We start from the raw sequence: 17,806 nt of genomic DNA on the forward strand, positions 1-17,806 counted from the left end.
TGTGCAATGCCCTTTTCTAATGAGCTCTTCTCTCCTGGCCCATCTTCTCCATTAAGCCGCACAAGTGCTGTCCCCCACCTTGTCTTGCTCATCTCCTGGGCTCTCTTCTGGCTCTATCACATTCTTTAGTGCTTCCAGCTGTGCAAGGAAGCACTCAGCCCCGCACACAGCATCGTGCTTCCCTCCCATCCCACTCGCCTCCCTTGCAGCTCCCCAGGTCCTCTGGTCTGGCTCACCCCATCCTGCCCCTGCCTGAGCCCCGAGCTTCAGGGCTGTGATGGGATGCCCCAAAGTTTGTGCTCTGTATCTGCAGCTTCTCCCTGCTGGGGGCCTCTTAAATCTTTCTCTCTCTCAGCATTTCGCACAGCAGAGCTCTCCTTGGGCATCTCCTGCCCTGCGATCAAGAGCTTCCCAGCCCATCCGAGCGGCAGGAGGCCTCTGGGTACTGCCAAAGCTCATCTCTGGGCTCGTAGGTAAACACTGGCACTTTTCACATGAAGCAGCTAAATTAATTAATCATCTAATTCCACCACACTTGTAGCCAAGAAACAAAGACTCCATTCCCTGCAGCTGGGGCCTGAAGTCTGCTTCTTCCAGCTGTGCCCTCCTGTCCCAGCTGGGATCTGTGCTGCAGGGAAGGTGAGGAGCGGTTTGGGGAGTTGGTTTAAGGGGCTGCCAGAGCCAGCGGCCCCCTGCCCAAGTGACCATGGAGTTGAAGGGCACAAACCATCCACCACGGCCAGTCTGAAACATCCCCTGCACATCTGGCTCAGTTCAGGCTGACAAAGAGCCTGCATGCCCAAAAGCCCACATGATTTTTTTTTTCCATCCGTCTCAGGTGTTGCAATAAGAGATATTACCTCTCCCCACAAACCTTATCTCAGCTACATCCTTAGATCATTCTGGCTGTAACAACACTACCACCCACCACAGAGTCTGCACACATACATCTCTGCCTGGGAAATCCCAGCCATGTGGCAGCCCGACGCATGAGAAATCCTTCACGCGCTGACAGCTGACAAGCCCCTGCGCTGCTCCGCAGCCTCCTCCAGCCTCGCGGGGTGATCGCGGCTCCTAGGAGGCAGCCAAATGAACACCTCGTGGCTCGGGGGAAGGCGTGCCGGGAGCCTGGGGAGAGCAGGTTGCACAGCATGGCCATCCCAAACCTATTTCCACGCTGGATTCGCAGCCAGGAGGGAGGGGAGCTGGGAGATGGGGGCTGGCTTCTGGTCTGGCTCCCATCTCACAGTCCCACTGTGGATTCGCCACCGTCCTGGAGATCAGGCAGGTCCTGGCACAGCCCTCAGGAGGGCCTGGAAGGATGAGAGAGAGGTGCTGGAGCAGGGCTGGGGGCTGCCCTGCACCACCAGAGGTGGCTGAACCCTTTCTGATATGGTTGGTGGGTTCCTCCAGCTGGGGGTCTGGGAAGCCCCCGCCCCAGCCCACCTTTGGAGCAGGAAGATGGAGCAGACAACCCCAGCGTGTCCTTTCCTGCTATTTTTCTGGTTTGTTTTGCGTTCGCATGTTCAGCTAGCAGCCCAGGTGAACCACAGCAGAGGTAAGGACCCGGACAGACCATCCCTGCTGCCAAGGAGACGCCAGCGATGGCAGCCAGAGCACCAGCAGACCCAGGAGAGCCTGACCACGGCTGTGAAGGGCTCGGCCACCAATCGCTGCCCTAGAGCTATGGGAAAGGACTGGATTCCCCACTCTGAGCCAGTCCCATCCTTCCCTACAAAGCCACGGGTGGACGTGGCCACCGGTCTCTGGGCAAGGAAGGCAAATCTGGCTGGCACCAGGGCGCAGAGCGCCCCTTCGGACAGCTGACCCCTTACCCTTTCCCTGAGGAGATGAATCCAAAGCAGCGGCAGGCATCTTAGGGAGATGGCAGCAAGTGGGAGGAGACAGCTTATCCAGGGAGCTCATTTAGCTGGAAGGAAAGAGAAAGGTTGCGAGATTAAGAAAGAAAAATAAATATGCAAGAGGAAGGAGCCAGAGGTTGAGGTGCCTGCGGGGAAGCAGTGCGGATGCGTTTCTTTTTAGGAAGCCAAAGCAAGGCTGGGGCAGATGCTGGACCCAGGGCGAAGGCTGCTTCAGCCCAGGATTGAGAAGCAGGGGTTAGGATGAGGCTTGCAGAGAGCTGGAAACCAGAGAGGTGAGGGGATTGTAAGTGGCACCGCATTTAATCTGAGCAGAACACATGAAACCGGCTAATGTAATTGGGAGGGTTATTTCAGCTGAGCATTCGGAGGGAAAAATAAAACATCGCAGGGAAAATAATAATACTTAGCACTTGTAATGTGCTTAGCATCTTCAAAAACTGGTCAGCCATTAACTGATTGCTCCTCTGCTAAGTCCAAAGGCTAATAAAAAGGGATGGTTCATTTAGCTGTTTCACAGCTGAGCTTCTCAATAAGGCATGAGGAAGAGATTGCTGCTCTCCAACGTGCTGGTAAATAAACAGTGGGAAGTGGGAACCGGGCGACGAAGCAGCGTTCGGTCACAGCTCCTCACCCAGCTCCTGCCTCGCCTCGTCTTTGTCCGGCCGGACCCGCTACAGGGAGCTCACCTGGAGGTCTGGCCTGCCTGCAGGGTGCACGGGACCGGGTCTCCAGCACCCAGACCCGGTGTCTCCTGCCTGGGAAGCAGCCCTGAGCCCGTGTCCCCAGGGGTACGGTCGGGATGTCAGTGGGGTTTGGGCATGGGGTCACCCCGGGGTGCAGCCCCGTCTTGGCAGGCACTGGGGCTGGTGAGAGCAGGCGGCCTTCCAAAGGGCCATAAAAACGGAGGCGCTTCATGTTTGTGTTACTTAAAAAGTAAACAGCTCCCCCGTGTTTGATGAGCAAGCCGTTTTGTAAACACCGCAGAGGAAACGCCGCGCGGTTGCACCTCGGTGGGTCCCAGCCCCTCTTCCTGGCAGCAGCAGCAGAGCAGCGGGCGAGCGCCTGAGCCAGGAGCGCTCCTGGTTATGGGGAGGTGGCCGAGGGCTGGGGGTGCTCCCGGCCGGGTGTGCAGGGCACCAGCCGGGGAGAGGCAGCCCTCAGCCGCACGGAGCCGCTCAGCCCCACTCACCCCCAGCCCGTGGAGCCGTACCACTGCCAGGGGCTTCATGCTGAGCCCCAGGGGCTCCCTCAAATCCTGCTGCTGCTGTCGGTGCTGTGCGCTGCCCGAATCGGTCCCTGCACTGCCCATCACACAGCCCTGGGGCTAAAAACTCCTTTTTTTTGTGTTGCTGCTGGTGGGAACGGTGTGAAGTTCATTTATGCCTAACCTGAGACAGCCATCGCTGGGTGATGGTGCTTTGCAAGGCGCCTCTTGAGCTTTTTGCACACACCCGTCTGCCACTACTTCTCCTATACCACCTACCTCGTGGCGTTCCTGGCCTTAACAGCTTAGACGCCCACTAAAGCACAGGCCTCAGTGCTTCAGAGAAAGGGAACTGCCCCGACGCTCACCTGCCCCACGGAGGTGCCCAACTTTCGGTGCAGTGATGCTCCAGACCCTGCTTTGCTGCGGCACAGGTCTCGTCACAGTCATCTGTGAAAGCATGAGAAGAGACCAGCCCAGAGCTGGGCTTTCCTGGGCTGGAAAGGCCTCTTTGGTGGAAACGAGGCCTGGGGGAGCTTGCATTCCCCATGCTTGCATTCAGTCATGGTTGTGAGCTCGGTGGTTTTTCTCTCTTTTTTTTCAGGGTTTCTTCTAAAGCGAAGCGTCCCCCACCTCTGCTGCTGCACGGTCCCATGAGCCCAGTGCTGGGAGGACGAAGAGGAGGAAGAGCAGAGCGGGCACTCCTCAGATCAGCCTTACCACTAACCCAGGGGGGGTTTGTCTGGGCGAGGTGCAGGGGTCAGAACCTCGAGGATTTACAGGGCAGGATGCGTCCTCCTGGGCTGGGGGACCCGGGCAGAGGCGGCCGCAGCCTTGCCAGGGTGCTGACACGTCCCCGAGGGGGGGAACTGGGGATGCTGCTTGCTGGCGAGGCCGTGCTAAGTTCTGCTAAACGCTCACGTCCAGCCAGGAAGCAGCTATATGGACTGTGCAAGACACCGCTGATTTTCCTCTGCCTGCTTTTGGCATAACGAAGCCCGGTGGGTGTGTATAAACAAAGCAAGTATCTCTCTCGCTGGACCTCATGCATCATTTATAGCCAGCTTTTCCATGGCACAAGAAACATTTACATATGCCAGCATTAATTCCAAACGCCACTTCAAAGCCATCTCTGTCTAATGAACCCCGTGCGCTGTGCACAGCAAATTCCACCCGAAAAATAATTAGCAACACACGCTACCAAAGCATTACAAGGGGAACGCAGCGCACCACCTGCTGAAGCAAAATGAATGCCTGATTTATTTATTTTTTTCCCACTTTTTAGCAACATTCAGAGTGACTCAAAGCTGTGCTCTGTTCTGAGCTAAGGAGGGCCCTGGGAAGCGTCAGGTTCCCACTCTGCTTTGCAGGGCAGGGGGATGGTGGATTTTGGGGGGGGGGTTATACACTTTGTCCTAGGTGAGGATGGGGCAGAGCTGTGTGAGCCCGCACTGATTTCCCTGTGCCAGGGGTGCCAGCGGGGATTTAGGTGCAGGCAGCTCCGCATCCCTTCCCCTGAAGTCTCACAGGTTGCAGGCTTGCAGGGCGCAGCCTCAGCCTCAGTACAGGGAGCAGACACCCTGTCCTCACCCTGCCCTAATGTGCCTTTAACCCCCCAAAATCTTCAGCCCCGCTGAGAAAAAAGAAACAAAACCAAACAGAGCTGAGCCAGCAGATGAAGGTTTTGGTGACCCTAGCAGCCACAGGTTCTCCCAAAACCTGCAGCACAGGGGCAGCCCTGGTGTGACCAGCTCAGGAAAACCAGCTGGCCTTACCAAAAAACGTTTCTGGGAGCTGCATTAGAGCTGCGCAGAGCACCCCATGCCAGGAGCAGCTGCGTGATTTACCCCAAGACCTGACACAGGGGCAGGTGATGCTGGCATCGCCATAGGACACCATGGTTGTACACCACCGTGGTAGGGGGGCAGAGGTGGCTGTGGGCATGGGGGGCCCATGCTGGGGTGGTGCTGGGATCCTGGACTCCCCCGGGTCCTGCCCTCCTCGCACACAGGAGTTACGTTCAGCAGGACACGGCTCCCACCAGGAACCACACTGCCGGCGTCTCTCCTGCAGCCAGCCCTGTTGTTCCACCTGTCAGTCTCTGCCTTGCAAGGATGCAAGGGGTTAAACTGCTCTTCCTATGCAAATTAGGCTTAATTAATCCTTTTCATCAGTTGCAAATATACCTTCTGAACCCTATTAAAAACATGAATATGCAAATCCAGACCTTTTTTAATACTCATTTTCAAGGACTTGGAGTCAGGCTTGATTATTCGATTCCCGTTAACAGCCTGTAAAACCTGGTGCAAAATTTAATTTCCATTTTAAGTTACCAAAAAAAAATACGAATCTGTTGGTAATTAAGCTAATTACAGTGTTACACTAAAGAGGAGACAAACAAGGAGGACAAGATCATTCATTACATTTAACACCGGTTGCAGGACCTGGGGACTGCACAAGGCCACAGATAACCGTGAAGCCGGGGAACAGCAGTGATGGAAACGGGGCGAGTTTGGGGGCTGGGGCTGGAGCCTTCCTCACCCTGGGGCCGTCTCTGTGTCAGCCCCGTGAGCCATCCTCCTCCTCTTCTTGAGGAGAGGAGCGAGGAGGTGGAGGTGGAGTTGGGTGCTGCTGGAGGTGCTGCGGGGCCGCCAGTCTGGTGGCCAAGAGAGGTGCACAACGTGCCCCGTTAAATCTCCTGACCATGGCCAGCATACCCTGGGAGATGCAAACCACACCTCCCGGTGCCAGCCCGGTGTGGTTTAAATGAAGACACCGTGTGCCTGTTGCACGCAGGATCAGGCATCTCCTCCTGCACCGTGGGGCCACGCAGCACGGTGACATTACACAGCGGTGCCAGCACCACCCACGGCCACCCGCTCACCCAAACCATCCGCGGCGGTCACCCACGGGGCTCAGAGCTGGGGCTCCCACCTCGCCCATCGACTTCCTCACACCTCCCAGCTCTGCCGGGGTGTTATTAAACAAAAAGTGCTGCTACAGACTGTTAATTATGGTTTATCCCTTAAAATCAGTCACCAGCGTGCCTACGATCTAGTCTGCATGTGGTGTTTTCTAACAAGCTGGAGACGTTAATGGGTGATTTTTCAGACCTATAATCCTCACCTCGTGCTGTACGCACACTGGGTGACAAACCCCATGACCTGTTTGGAAACACACAGGTGATGCTGTGCCCGCAGAAGGCCAGGGCTCGGTGTTTGGGGTACTGATGTGCTGGGCAGGCAACCTGAGTGTTAAAATGAAGCGCTAGGTACCTACGGACTTGCCCAAAGACATCCTTTGTTGGCAGGACGCAGCCACCCAAGAGAGAAGTGTTATCTGGAGGGCTCTTATCTCTCCTCCTCCTCTCAGCGTGGCTGCCGGGATGAGCAGCTCGGTTCCCTGTGGGTTTGGTTCCTTCCCTGCCTTCGCCTCCTCTCCGAGGTCGCTCCTTCCCCTGCTGGGAGTCCCGGCGAGCGGAGCTGTCGCTTGGGAGCGTGCCCATCCAGGGCGCTGTGCCTGCTAACGGGATCGGAGGGGAGATACCACGTACATCCCCAGGGGCTGCAGTGCGACTCCCAAAACGAGCTGAGAAAAGAGACCTAAGCGAGATTCATGCTCTTATTTCCCTTTAGGGACACGGCTTTTCTGCAGGGGCTCTGGGGACAGATGCACCAGCCACCACCACCCGCAAAACAAAGCACCTATAATTGTACGGCACAAGCATTGCCCTGTAGATGCTCGTGGAGAGAGGAAAGATTCCTCTGCTGGACTTCGGAGCCTTTCACCCACCTGGGAAAACTTTTCCATTGTGTTGGAGCCAGAAGTCTACGATCACTGGATAAAAGGAGTGTGATGTGGTGACACAGGAATGCTCTCGCCTTCTAGCAAAGCCCCGTGCCTCGCACCTCCTCCTGCGTCTGTGGCTTCCTTCCCTTTGACCTGCCCAGTGCACATTGTCAATCGTGTAATGTTTTGGGGGAGTCAGGGATGGAGAATTACCTTCTCAGTCCCTACAGGCAATCAGCTTGCTCCCCGAACCATGAGATATGATTGCCCTTATTATTCTAGCTTGCATAGCAGCGAGTCTTGTTAATGGTCATAAAATTATCCAGTCCTTATTTAAACCCAACAACCGTCTGTGTTTCAGTGACCTCCTGATGGTCGCTGGCTTTGTTCCAGGTTGAAGAGGCATCAGAGGGACCAGGGAGGAAAAAGAGGCAGTGGGAGGATAAAAGAAAAACAACCAAAATCACAACAAGCAACAGCCAACAAACAGAATTCAAAGTAAACCGGGGAATATTAAAGAGAGCTCAATCAGTCAGCTGGAGAGTTCAAAACAACACAACCTGTCACATAGAGAAGTAAGCAGCACCAGGTAAAATTAGCAACACTAATAACTCATCAGCACAGGGAGGAGGGGGCCGGGAGATGCTTGATCCCATCCTGGGGAAGCAGGAGGGAGACCTGACCCGGCCCGAAGGAGCCGAGTGGTGCTTCGGGGGTGCTTTGGGTGCGAAGACCGGGGCTGCTCCCTCCACCTCGCAGCCGCCGTTGTGCTCCCAAACCCACAGGGCAGCTTTGTCTTCTTCAGGTGTATGCAAATGGTTCTGGAGCCAACCGTTTTATTTATTCGGATGCCAGATTTTCTAAAGCAAGACTGCTCCACTGTCCTTTCAGATAACGTCTGAAGAGCCCCCTGAGTACCAGAACAATTCCTAATAATATTCCTCCTAAAGAGAAGCAACAAATGGGAAAAAAAAACAAGCAGCAGAGAACTGTTTTAACGTAACCAAGCTCCAGCACAGATTCCCATCAATTTTGCAAGAAACCTGAGTCATGAAATTAAAAGTAGCATCAGCATATTTCCTATTAGCTAGGGTTCTTTTTCAGAACGGATCATACATCCCTACCCTATTTTTTCAGACACTTGTGTCAATGTGATACCATCAGATGCCGTTCAGCCGCTCCTCTTAGCTCGAAAAAGCTTTCCTGTTGGGAAGGTTGGGGATTTTAATATTTAAAAAAGACTTCCTGAAAAAAAAAAAGCCTGGCTGATTTTTTATTTATTTATTTATTTATTTAATATCACTCCTCCGATCAGAGCGGATGCATTTTGTAGCTTTTAAATATCATGCAACTTTTAGCATCGTTGCCATTAAACCCGGCCCTGCTGTCACAGCAGGCAGCGCGGGTGCGATTTACGCCGGCGTGGAGAGCCCGTGCTGGCCTCCCCAGCCACCGCGCCGCCTTGTCAGCCACACACAGTTGTCAGCTACGATCACCTGGCACCTGCCACCGTCACTGCTTTCCCTACACCGTCTTCGAACAGCTCATTGTTGTACCAGAACCAGACCTGCCTCCGCTGCATCATCGCCCGCACCGAGCATCATTGGCTGCCGGGCTCCGGCATTTCCTTGGTGATGTCCCACGAAGGCTCTGCCTCTCCCTGCCGAGGTTTATTTTGACACGTTCACCCGCCAGCCCAACTCACGCCATTTTCAGCTGTCTCTCAGCCCGCTGCTGGGGTTGTGAAATGAAAAGGAGTGCTGTTGTGCTGCGTTTCTTCGGCGCGTGGGAAGGAGCTGCGGGGAGCACAGGGAACCAGCAGCAAAGCCAGCGCCGCAGCTGGGCGGCTGCGGGATGCTGCCGCCCGCCCGGGCTAACCACAGGGCTGCGTTTGGGCTCAGACAACTCCAAGCCTTGGGGTTGGGACACCGTGACTGGGAAGCGACCTTCCCATTTTACAGAGCCTGTGGTGCTGGAGTTTCACGGGCAGGCAGAGTTCGGTCACCACGTGCCGAGCTGGAGCAGGTCTCCGCCAGCCCCAGCAGCAGCAGCAGGAGGCATTTGGGGAGGCTCATCCTCCTCCATCGAGGCTGTCCTGCAAATCCAGAGCCCTGGGCTGCCCATAGTGGCCTCCCTCAGCCCTGCAAGGCAATGGACATGGCTCCTCCGGCAGGCTCTGTGCCACGGCTGCACACCACCACTGCGAGTTACGGATGGTCTGTGCTCATCCCTATCTGTGAACACCCGAGCTGCACCCCAAGCTTCCCACGGCTCGTCCCAAAAGAGTTTCCCAGGTCCCTTCTCAGGCATCACTCCCAGGACAACCAGGCTGACGCAAACAACAAGCAGCGATGCCAGAAGAGACAGGGGGAGCAAAAGGCTCCAGGCTCACAGGTGCCACCTTCAGGGAGGCACAGACCCCGCGGTACCCACCTTAGCCAAGAGCTCTGCTGCGCTCAGGGGCCGCGTGGCAGCTCCTGACAGCTCCTCGCCCCTGCTTAATATTTATTTGTGCACACAGATAAAAAGGGTTGATCAGGAGAGGAGTGGGGACTCGCGACAGTTTGAGTGAAGGGAAGCTTCAGGCAACACTGCAAACAAGACAGTGCTCCAACACACACAGTCCCTCAGCCGTGCATTAATAAATCACATTTTACAGCTTATAGCACATAAACCCAGTGAGCGTGCACGGAGACCCAGCAAGCATACACACACTTGTTAACACTTGTGCCTCTCCCCTCCAACCAACTGCAAATTTATTACTGATCTCCCAAGATTTTCTAAAATGATTTTCTGCAAAGAGGGCTGGAGCTTTGCGAGTGACAAGAGAAGACAGATGGGACTTGTGTACCCGGCACCTGGAGCGCTGGGAAACTGCCGGAGCACCGTGGCAAGCCGCGGCTGTTTGCACTGCCCCGGCGGAGGGGGAGCACGGGGGGACAAGTGTGGTGGCAGAGCCCTGAGGCTGGCTGGCTCCACGAGGAAGGAGTGATCACGGGGAAATCTAGCACTGCAGTTACTCATGATGGTGGTACAGACGGGAGCTGGCACCGTGGTAGGGTTCGGCCACCTGTCTGGGCTTCATCCTGAATTCGGTGTCTGAGCCCGAGCTGTAAGCTGGGGAGTCTCAGCTCCTCTGCCCCAAGCCCGACCACCAGCCTGTGTCCCACAGGTGGCTTTACAACGGTCACGCTTCCACGCAAGTGCTCCCGGGCTCCGTGAGCAAGCCCTGGAGCTTCCCAAGAGTCGTTTTCACCCAGTGCCCAAGTCTGCTCACCATCCAACAGCGTCAGGCACCAGCAGCAGGGCACGGATGCTGCTGGCCCCAGCAGGACACCCCAGCAGCTTCCAAATCCCTCTCCCAGCAGCTTCCAAACCCCTCTCCCAGCACCAGGCACAGCACCATGCGGCACATCTGGCCAAGCCCCCGTCTTCACCGCACTTTTCTCTCAGGTGTGTCGGCTTTTAAACTCAGCTGAACAAATCAGTCGCTGGGAGAACGGGGTGCAGAGCAGTAGCTATCCGTGTCTCCTCTCCACCGAAGGAGCCTTGGAAGACCACTGTTTTTTCTACCCCAACCTATTATCCTTTCCCTCTTGGGAGGCAACTTTCCAGCGGGCAGAACACGTTTTCCCTTGTCACTCTCCAGCATCACTTCTCGCCTCACCCGTGTTTTGCTAAGATAGAGGGTTTATTGTAAACTTATTAATTACTTCATTTCTCCTGCGAGGAGCCAGGAGAAAAATTTTCGAGGCAGCCAGGATCTGCTATTGTGTTGGCGGAGGAGCCGAACGGGGCTGACGTCATGATTCATTTTCCCCATGACTGAGGAAGGCGACTCTCGGTGCCACGCTGCGCATATGAATCAGGCAGCGTTCCCCTGGCACAGCATGCCAGGCAATTCATCTTCCACCAGGACTTCTTCAAGCGGAAGAGAAAACGCCAAACTTTTGCTGTTGCCTTTCACTCCGACGGCAGCACTTCACCGCAAACCCCGTGGAGAGGAGGGCTGGGGAGATGGGGCCTGCAGGCTCCCCAGAGCGCACGCCTGTCCCACCGCTTCCCGGCAGCTGGGGCTGGAGCAGCTCTTTCTGGGCCTGTCGACACTTTGACAGGTCCCCGAATGACTCCAGCACGGATGGCCAGGTCTGCAGTCACTGCAGGCACCTAAGCTAGCTTTCTAGCCCGCTCATTGCTACGCTCTCTTCAAGCGCAGGAAGTGCACTCCTGCTGTTATCAAGAGGCCATCGATGTACACAGAAGTTCCTAACAAACTAATCTTGTTTGCAGCATGACTGAGACTTGCCTGGAAAAGCTGAAGTAACGATGTCCTCCCTTCTCAGGGCAGTACCAGCATCAACCCATCGACGTCTGGTTCGTTATCTGCTTCACACGTGGGAGAGCACAGGGAGACCATGGTGTACCTCCCAAATGAAGGAGTCGTACGCCCAGTTTGGGAAGTGACACTTTATTATCAGGATAGAAGAAGTATCCATTGTAACACAAAACGTCAGACTCCAGGGTGTCCCCAGAGGGGGGAAGCTTCCCATGGGAGGAGGGCCACCCCAGCAAGGTGAGGAGGTGCCCGCGGCCTGGCAGCAGGCAGCAGTGAGCACACCCTGAAGAGCTCCCTCCCACCTTCCACATTCCTGAGATAACCAAGGGCCCCAGAGCCTCCATGAGGAACAAAAAGAATGTGGGTGACATCCGAGCACACCACGCAACACAAGGAGTAGGGTCTTCAGAAGTCCATTTATGCTTGTTCTCGTCTGCTGAGTGATGGCAGAGCAGGAAGCACCAGCCATCCCCAAAGCCCATGCTGGTCTCTCTGCCAGGGCCTGGATTTGGGGGATGCTTTTGGGTAAAAGTGTGGTTCCTCAAACCAGCAGTTCCCACCGCCTTCCCAGAGAGATGCTGAGACGGTTTGGGGAGTTACGGATGCATTTTACAGTTCAAAGGTGGGGAGTGGGCCTTAGCACAAGAGAGCCCTGGGATGGAGCTAGACTTGCCCTCCCACAGGAGGGAAACGATGCTTTTCAGGGGAAAAGGTGGGGTTTGGGGTTTGGGAGTCAACATGAAAGAAGTGGGAATAAGGAGTTTCCCGCAAAACAGAAGCAACTCAACGCCATGAATAAAGGGTATGAGGGGAGAATTTGTCCTTGGTACCTCATGAACACCAAGGGTGAGGCACCGTCCTGTCCGGGGGTGCTCCAGGCCTGTCTGGTGGCGAGATCAGGGCGAGCTAAGTGATGGTCTGGCGGCTGAAGAGGTCGAGGGTGAGGGCGCTGAGGAAGGCCGGGATGCTGTCCTGGCGGAGCAGGTGCAGGTCGATGAGCTCCCGGATGGTTCGCGAGAACTCCGTTTCCAGAAGCTGCATTTTTCCACCGGAGGAGCTGGAGGCCTGAGGGGAAAGCAGAGCAAGCCCATTAATACAGCAGGGTTTTAATTCGCCTCCCACCACGCAGGGGAGAGCTAGAGCCCTCGCTCCGCAGCCTCCTTCGGTGCGGATCCGCCTGTAATCAAGGCACTGTTATCTGCCGCAGAGCAGGTGCTCGACGCACGCTTTAATTGGGCTGTTACTGAGTTCTGCCTTTCCAAAGTCTCCGTGCAGAAACCCCCGCGTGAGCCTCCCCGACAGCAAGCAGCGTGGTGGGGAGCAGAGTGGTTCCATCATCCTGGAGACCCCACGGGGACCAGGCTGTGCCGCCAGCACAGAGCCAGGGTGACCACCGCAGTGTCACCGTCACCACCACCTGGGGCTCGGGTGGCAGGAGCTACATACAAGAGCTTCCTCTCCACGAAAAAGACTCGTTCCTAAAGTCCTCCCACTCCCGAGGGAGCTAGCGGACCTGTTGGCACCCAGTGCTGTTCCTCCCCAGCCAGCTGCTGATCCGCCCCGCATCCCTCACGTGTTCAGGAGGTTTAAATCAGCCCTGCAGCCAAGAGCTCCAGAGGAATTATTCCAGAGACGCTCACATGAAAATGAGGGAACTCAACATGTGGGAAGACATTACAAATCTCCTGTAACATATAAAACAAGCAAGAAGAAAAAAAAAAAGCTAAATGCAAGAGAAGGAAGGAATGCTTGAAGCCTCTCCTGCCTCCGGAGGCACGAAAGCTGCTTGTTTATTAATAAACAGCAAAAACATCAGAGTACAAATGCTAATGTTTTTCCCCTGCCGTTTTCCTCTTCAAAATGTTCCCTCTCCTAATTGCTCTGCAGCTCTGCCTCCCCTCGCAGCCGAGGGGGGCAGCGCGAGCGGTGCCTGGCAGAGCCAGCGTCTCCTGGGGGCAGCGGCAGCGGGACAGCCCCCGCCCCAAAAAGGATGCCAAGAACCAGAGCAGGGATTGCCACGTGAAGGGAAAACAGGGCTTTACCTGCTGGGAGAGACGGGAAGTGATAATCGCCGAGGGCCCCAAGGAACCCGTTTGTTCCTGGTTTCATGTTTTCAGGAGCCTGGACACTTCTGACGATGAACTTTTCGTGTATGTGTCAGTTCTGATTGCGAACAGCGCAAGGTACCAAGGATGCCCCTGTCACCCCTGAGCCAGGGAGGGAATCTAAACAAGGTTTCAGTGTGGGAAAGTAAATTAGCTTTTGTTTAAATCTCCTCCACTTCATCTTGGTTGTTTTGCAGCAACTCCAAAGGATGTTGAGTGCCTTAATCCGCTGCTGCCTGCGGCTCCCCTGCTTGCTTGCTGTACCCCTGCGTACCGCCGCGTCGGGTTAAAGAGGCTCACGAGGAGCGGGGCCGCCGAGGACGCCCATCGGAGGCACGGGGAGGGATGCACATCTGCCAGCCAGGTAAAAGGAGAGGCTGTGGGGAAGCTCTGAGTTGGTCCGTGGGCCGGGTGCCGTGGAAGCAGCATGGGCTTTGTTTTGCAAATCCACCCTGGATGCAGCTGATGGAGGTACCAGTGTCGGAGGAAGGTCCCGGTATGATGAACGCATCGCCCGCGTCTCCGAAGTCAACAGTGAATTGGCTTCACTGGAATGGGAATTCAATCTCTGCACGAAGTACACACTGCCTCCTTAGCAGATTTAAAACACTCTTTGGGCACAAAATTAATTTTCTAAGAATTTACAAGCAAATCCATTAATTGGTTTACTAGTTTAATTAATTAAAGCAAGTTCCTTAAGAAATCTAGCATCCAGTGCCAGACCATTTGCTTGTATTTTATGCTCTCAGAAAGAGAGGAACATAAATGTTTTAAATTTCCCCTCTACTTTGAGCTCACTGGCGTCGCGAGTGAAGGCTACATTTGAATAATTTCTTTTATACCAGATTAATGGTCATTTCTCTCTGCTATTCTTCATAACTGAAGTTTCCTCCTTCAGCAGAGGCAGCAGAATAATGACCAGAGGAAGCCAGAGGAACAAACACGTGCTTCAGACAAGAGCACTACTTCCCACTGCATTCAATGGCGCTGCGCTTTCTCTCGGTTGTTGGACAGTGGAGAGAGGCACCGTCTGCCCACTGTGGTCTCCCAAAAAACGAGAAAAAAAACACAACAGAAAGCATCCAAAAGCCCCAAAGCATTCAAAACCCAGACATTTCACCCAGGTTTCTTATGATCTCTTCAGTAACAAGAACAAGGCGAGAAGGCAGCCACTTGGAAAAAAGGCAATTCCTTCTCTGCCGGGAGATGTTTACATGCTAACTTTGAGGATGGATGCACTTGCAGTTTGGTTCGTTCAGTCTTGCAGTGCTCTTAAAAAAATTTAGAACCTTGCTTATTTTCTGGGAGTGCTTTAAAATTGGTATCATTGTTACTGTTCTTAATATTTGTTTTTATTGCCCTTTTTTTTCCTTCACCCATCTGTTCATAACGTAGAATAGACTGGGATATATAGATAGATTTGTTGCCGTTGAGCTCAACAGCAGGAGTGTCTTTGCAGCATGTGCTTTACAAATAAAGTGATTATAAGAAATAACAGTGATACGTTCCCATTAATTCACGGGATTTCTTTTCAAGAGCCTGCACCCGACCTGGTACCACGGTGAGCTGCAGGCAGAGGGAAGCGCGGGGGCAGCGAGCGGGGAACCACGACAAGAGAGGGGCATGTAAGGGAGACAAGGGAGAGGACACTGGAGGCAATGCTCTGCCGAATGAACGCAGCAGGCTCCAGTCGTTTCATGCTGTTTTGGATCAGTGCAGAGTGTACCTGCGACTCCAGGTGTAAAAGCTGGCTTTATGAAAGACACAAAGCTGAAATTTCCTTACAAAGCTGTAAGGGCCCTCCAGCCCTTCTCTTTACAGTTCATAGCTAGGACTTCCTCCACTCGCTTTTAATCAATTTTTTAATTAAAAAAATAATAATCTCAACCCCCAAAGAAAGCTCCTGGCCACAACCCCTGCTAACAAGAGCATGAAGCTGATGGCATGCGCCAAGCATCCACAGCGGCACGCTCCATCTAACGCAATCACCGTTCACCCCAGTGGTGCCTTCGTGGGAATTCCAAGTCTAGCTGAAGCCAAAAACCTCCCAAGCCCATCTGGGCAATGCCCAGGATGCCGAAGCACTACCAGAATACCATCTCACAGGTACTCTTCACGCAGGCCTGCATTGGTTTCTTCTAATTAATGGGAAAAAATCTGCCTGGCTCACTAAACTACTGAGACTCAGGTCTATGTTATGTTTTATTCAGACCTCAAATACTTGCAAAAAGGAAAAGACTCCGGCTTTTGCTAAGCCCCGTTGCCAGTTCAGTCTGATTTAAGGCCTATCGGGACCTCTTCTAGAAAAGCAGTGGCAATCAGTCTTTGCCCCGTGCTACAGCTCGCTCAGTTCTGTTGGGGGATGCGACTCCTGCCCCAGATCTGAAGGGTGCCACCCTGTTTTCTCCTCACAGGCTGTGCTACTCCATCAGATCTGTGGGCAGATTGCATTATATTGCAAAACATGAAGAAGACAGGTCTATTTACCACATGGCGACATCAGCTTGCAGTAGCTGCTCCTGGCTCTGCTCGGAGAAAGGAGCTGTTAGTACAAGTGCTTTTCCAGGAGAATCAAGATCAGCTGCTGCCTGCCAGAAGGAAACATCATATATCTTCCTTTTAACCCTGGAAATCAGTAAATTATTCAAGGCTTCAGAGTTAAGATACACATATAAAAGTCTCAAAAAAACACCAGTGTGCTGGGAAAGCAAGTCCTTCTCTCCAGCAGGGACCATCAGCAAGGAGCAGATGACAGATAGGGCGCTGGGCACTCCTGCAGCCGGCAGGTCGTGCAGCGCACGGACCATGAAGGAGGCTCTCCCAAGAGTTGTTGCTTCGGTGTAAAAAATGCAGGGCTTCTGGCTGCGTTGATTTTACTGACACGGATCTTCGCCCTCGTGTTGTTGCACAGAAACACTCCCTAAAAGCCAAGTCCCAGCATTTCCTTCTCCTTCTTCTACCAGCTGTGAGGTAGCTGTGTCAGAAGTTCGGCGGCGTCTCGTTTGGTCATTTACAAGCTAGCGTGGTTCACAAGTGCACCCAGGACTAGAGACATCAATTTTTACAATTTATTGTATATATTTATTTTCCTCTGCTGTGTAACATATCTCAGTAGCTAGAAAAAACAATGAATGACCCTACTTTGGCTCAAAAACTGCCATCAGCTATAAACTGCCATGCAGCGTGAATGTAGTCATCTGAAGGATCCTTCTTGAAAAATACTAGTTGAGCATAAAACCCAGTGTTCTGGGGGTCTTCAGACTTTGGAATAAGACTGAAAAGAGGATGTTTGCATGCCCCAAGGGAAAGGCTAACATGGGGATGTGGTATCATGAGAAAACAAGGAGTAAAACTGGAAAAAGGGAGAAGAGGGTTTTGAGAAGTCAAAGAATACAACTTGAGATTTCAGCACAGTGTGCATATTCTACCTCTGATTTCTACATCAAGAAAATGAAATTCAGGGTTGCAATCCATGCAAACAGGAGCTCCTGTATCTTTAAACACACCCATCCAAGGGCTGGAGGCAGACTTCCCAAACGGATTTTGGTAAGCTGAAAACGGTGATGGTGGAGCTTTGTGCCAGGCACAGCTCAGCTTGGGCACCCCAGCTGAAACACGTGCTGAGGGTGAGGAAGGGTTAAAGGAAGGGTTAAATCCAAGGCTTCAGCAGGGCTGTCAGAGTGGCTTCCTGCCCTTTGGCACACTCAAGACGTTGCTTTGCAGATGCCGCCTGCCCATTCCTACACTAGACAGAACTTTTCAAGTCTGAGATGTATGAGGGGTCAAAATGAGCAAGTGAATCATTGCCCAGTGACATTTACCCAGCGAATGTATCGCAGAGGCTCCATCTCTCATCCGTTACGCTCCTTCCATAAATCACTTTCTATGCAGGGTTCCTGCTCTGAATACACGAGGAGAATGGCCCCGTGTGTGCCAAGGGAAGGCCCAGTGTGGCTTCACACATGAGACATCCCCTGGAGCTCCCCCCTGCTTCACTCAGGCCCACGGGCTCTGCTGGTGTTAGGGGCTGTGCCACGGCCGTACTCTGCTCTCGCTGCCTCAGTTCGTAGGCCACGGCCCTCGTCCTCGTGGTGCTGCCCACTCTCACTTCCCCAGCACCGTCCCTCATCAGCAGAAGTTCCCAGAGGCTGCTGTGCCATCCGATCACCTCCCAAAACCTCCGCAATGTTATCACTGCGTGTGCTACAGAGCCTCTGCCACCAAGTGTGTCAGGCACCCTCGTGGTCCCGATGGCCCCTCGCCACCCAACGCCTACCTTGGCTCCCATTAATTTGTGTAAACCCTGTCACGGCCCAACAAACCGACCTGAAAACATCTTTTACGAAGCCGCCTGCTCTGACCTTTAAACAAGAAAATCTTTTTGTTTCTGCCTCTTGCTTCGGACGCTGAGATTTTTCTAAATGTCAAAGGCCACCCTGCCCACGCGCAGCCACTGCGCGGGGCCGGCAGCCTCTCCCCGGCTCTGCCA

At 53.8% G+C, this 17,806-nt stretch overlaps 2 protein-coding genes across 5 annotated transcripts in view; one reads left to right on the forward strand and one right to left on the reverse strand.

Moving 5' to 3' along the window:
* The window catches only part of ELFN1 (extracellular leucine rich repeat and fibronectin type III domain containing 1), a 114,882-nt gene extending 103,685 nt beyond the window's left edge, over positions 1 to 11,197 (forward strand). Inside the window, exon 4 of the transcript XR_013939583.1 lies at positions 3,692 to 11,197. The gene's annotated coding sequence lies outside the window, so the exon portion shown is untranslated. The remainder of the gene's footprint in view (positions 1 to 3,691) is intronic.
* A 131-nt stretch (positions 11,198 to 11,328) lies between these two features.
* Positions 11,329 to 17,806, reverse strand: part of MAD1L1 (mitotic arrest deficient 1 like 1) — a 353,278-nt gene continuing 346,800 nt past the window's right edge. For all 4 annotated transcript variants that reach the window (XM_080556171.1, XM_080556172.1, XM_080556169.1 and 1 more), the window contains one exon: positions 11,329 to 12,277. In XM_080556171.1, coding sequence (XP_080412297.1) covers positions 12,119 to 12,277 — 159 coding nt within the window. In that variant the 3' untranslated portion in view covers positions 11,329 to 12,118. The remainder of the gene's footprint in view (positions 12,278 to 17,806) is intronic.

This window comes from Anser brachyrhynchus (genome assembly GCF_964034855.1).
Source record: "Anser brachyrhynchus genome assembly, chromosome: 15".
In the NCBI taxonomy this organism is placed as follows: domain Eukaryota; kingdom Metazoa; phylum Chordata; class Aves; order Anseriformes; family Anatidae; genus Anser; species Anser brachyrhynchus.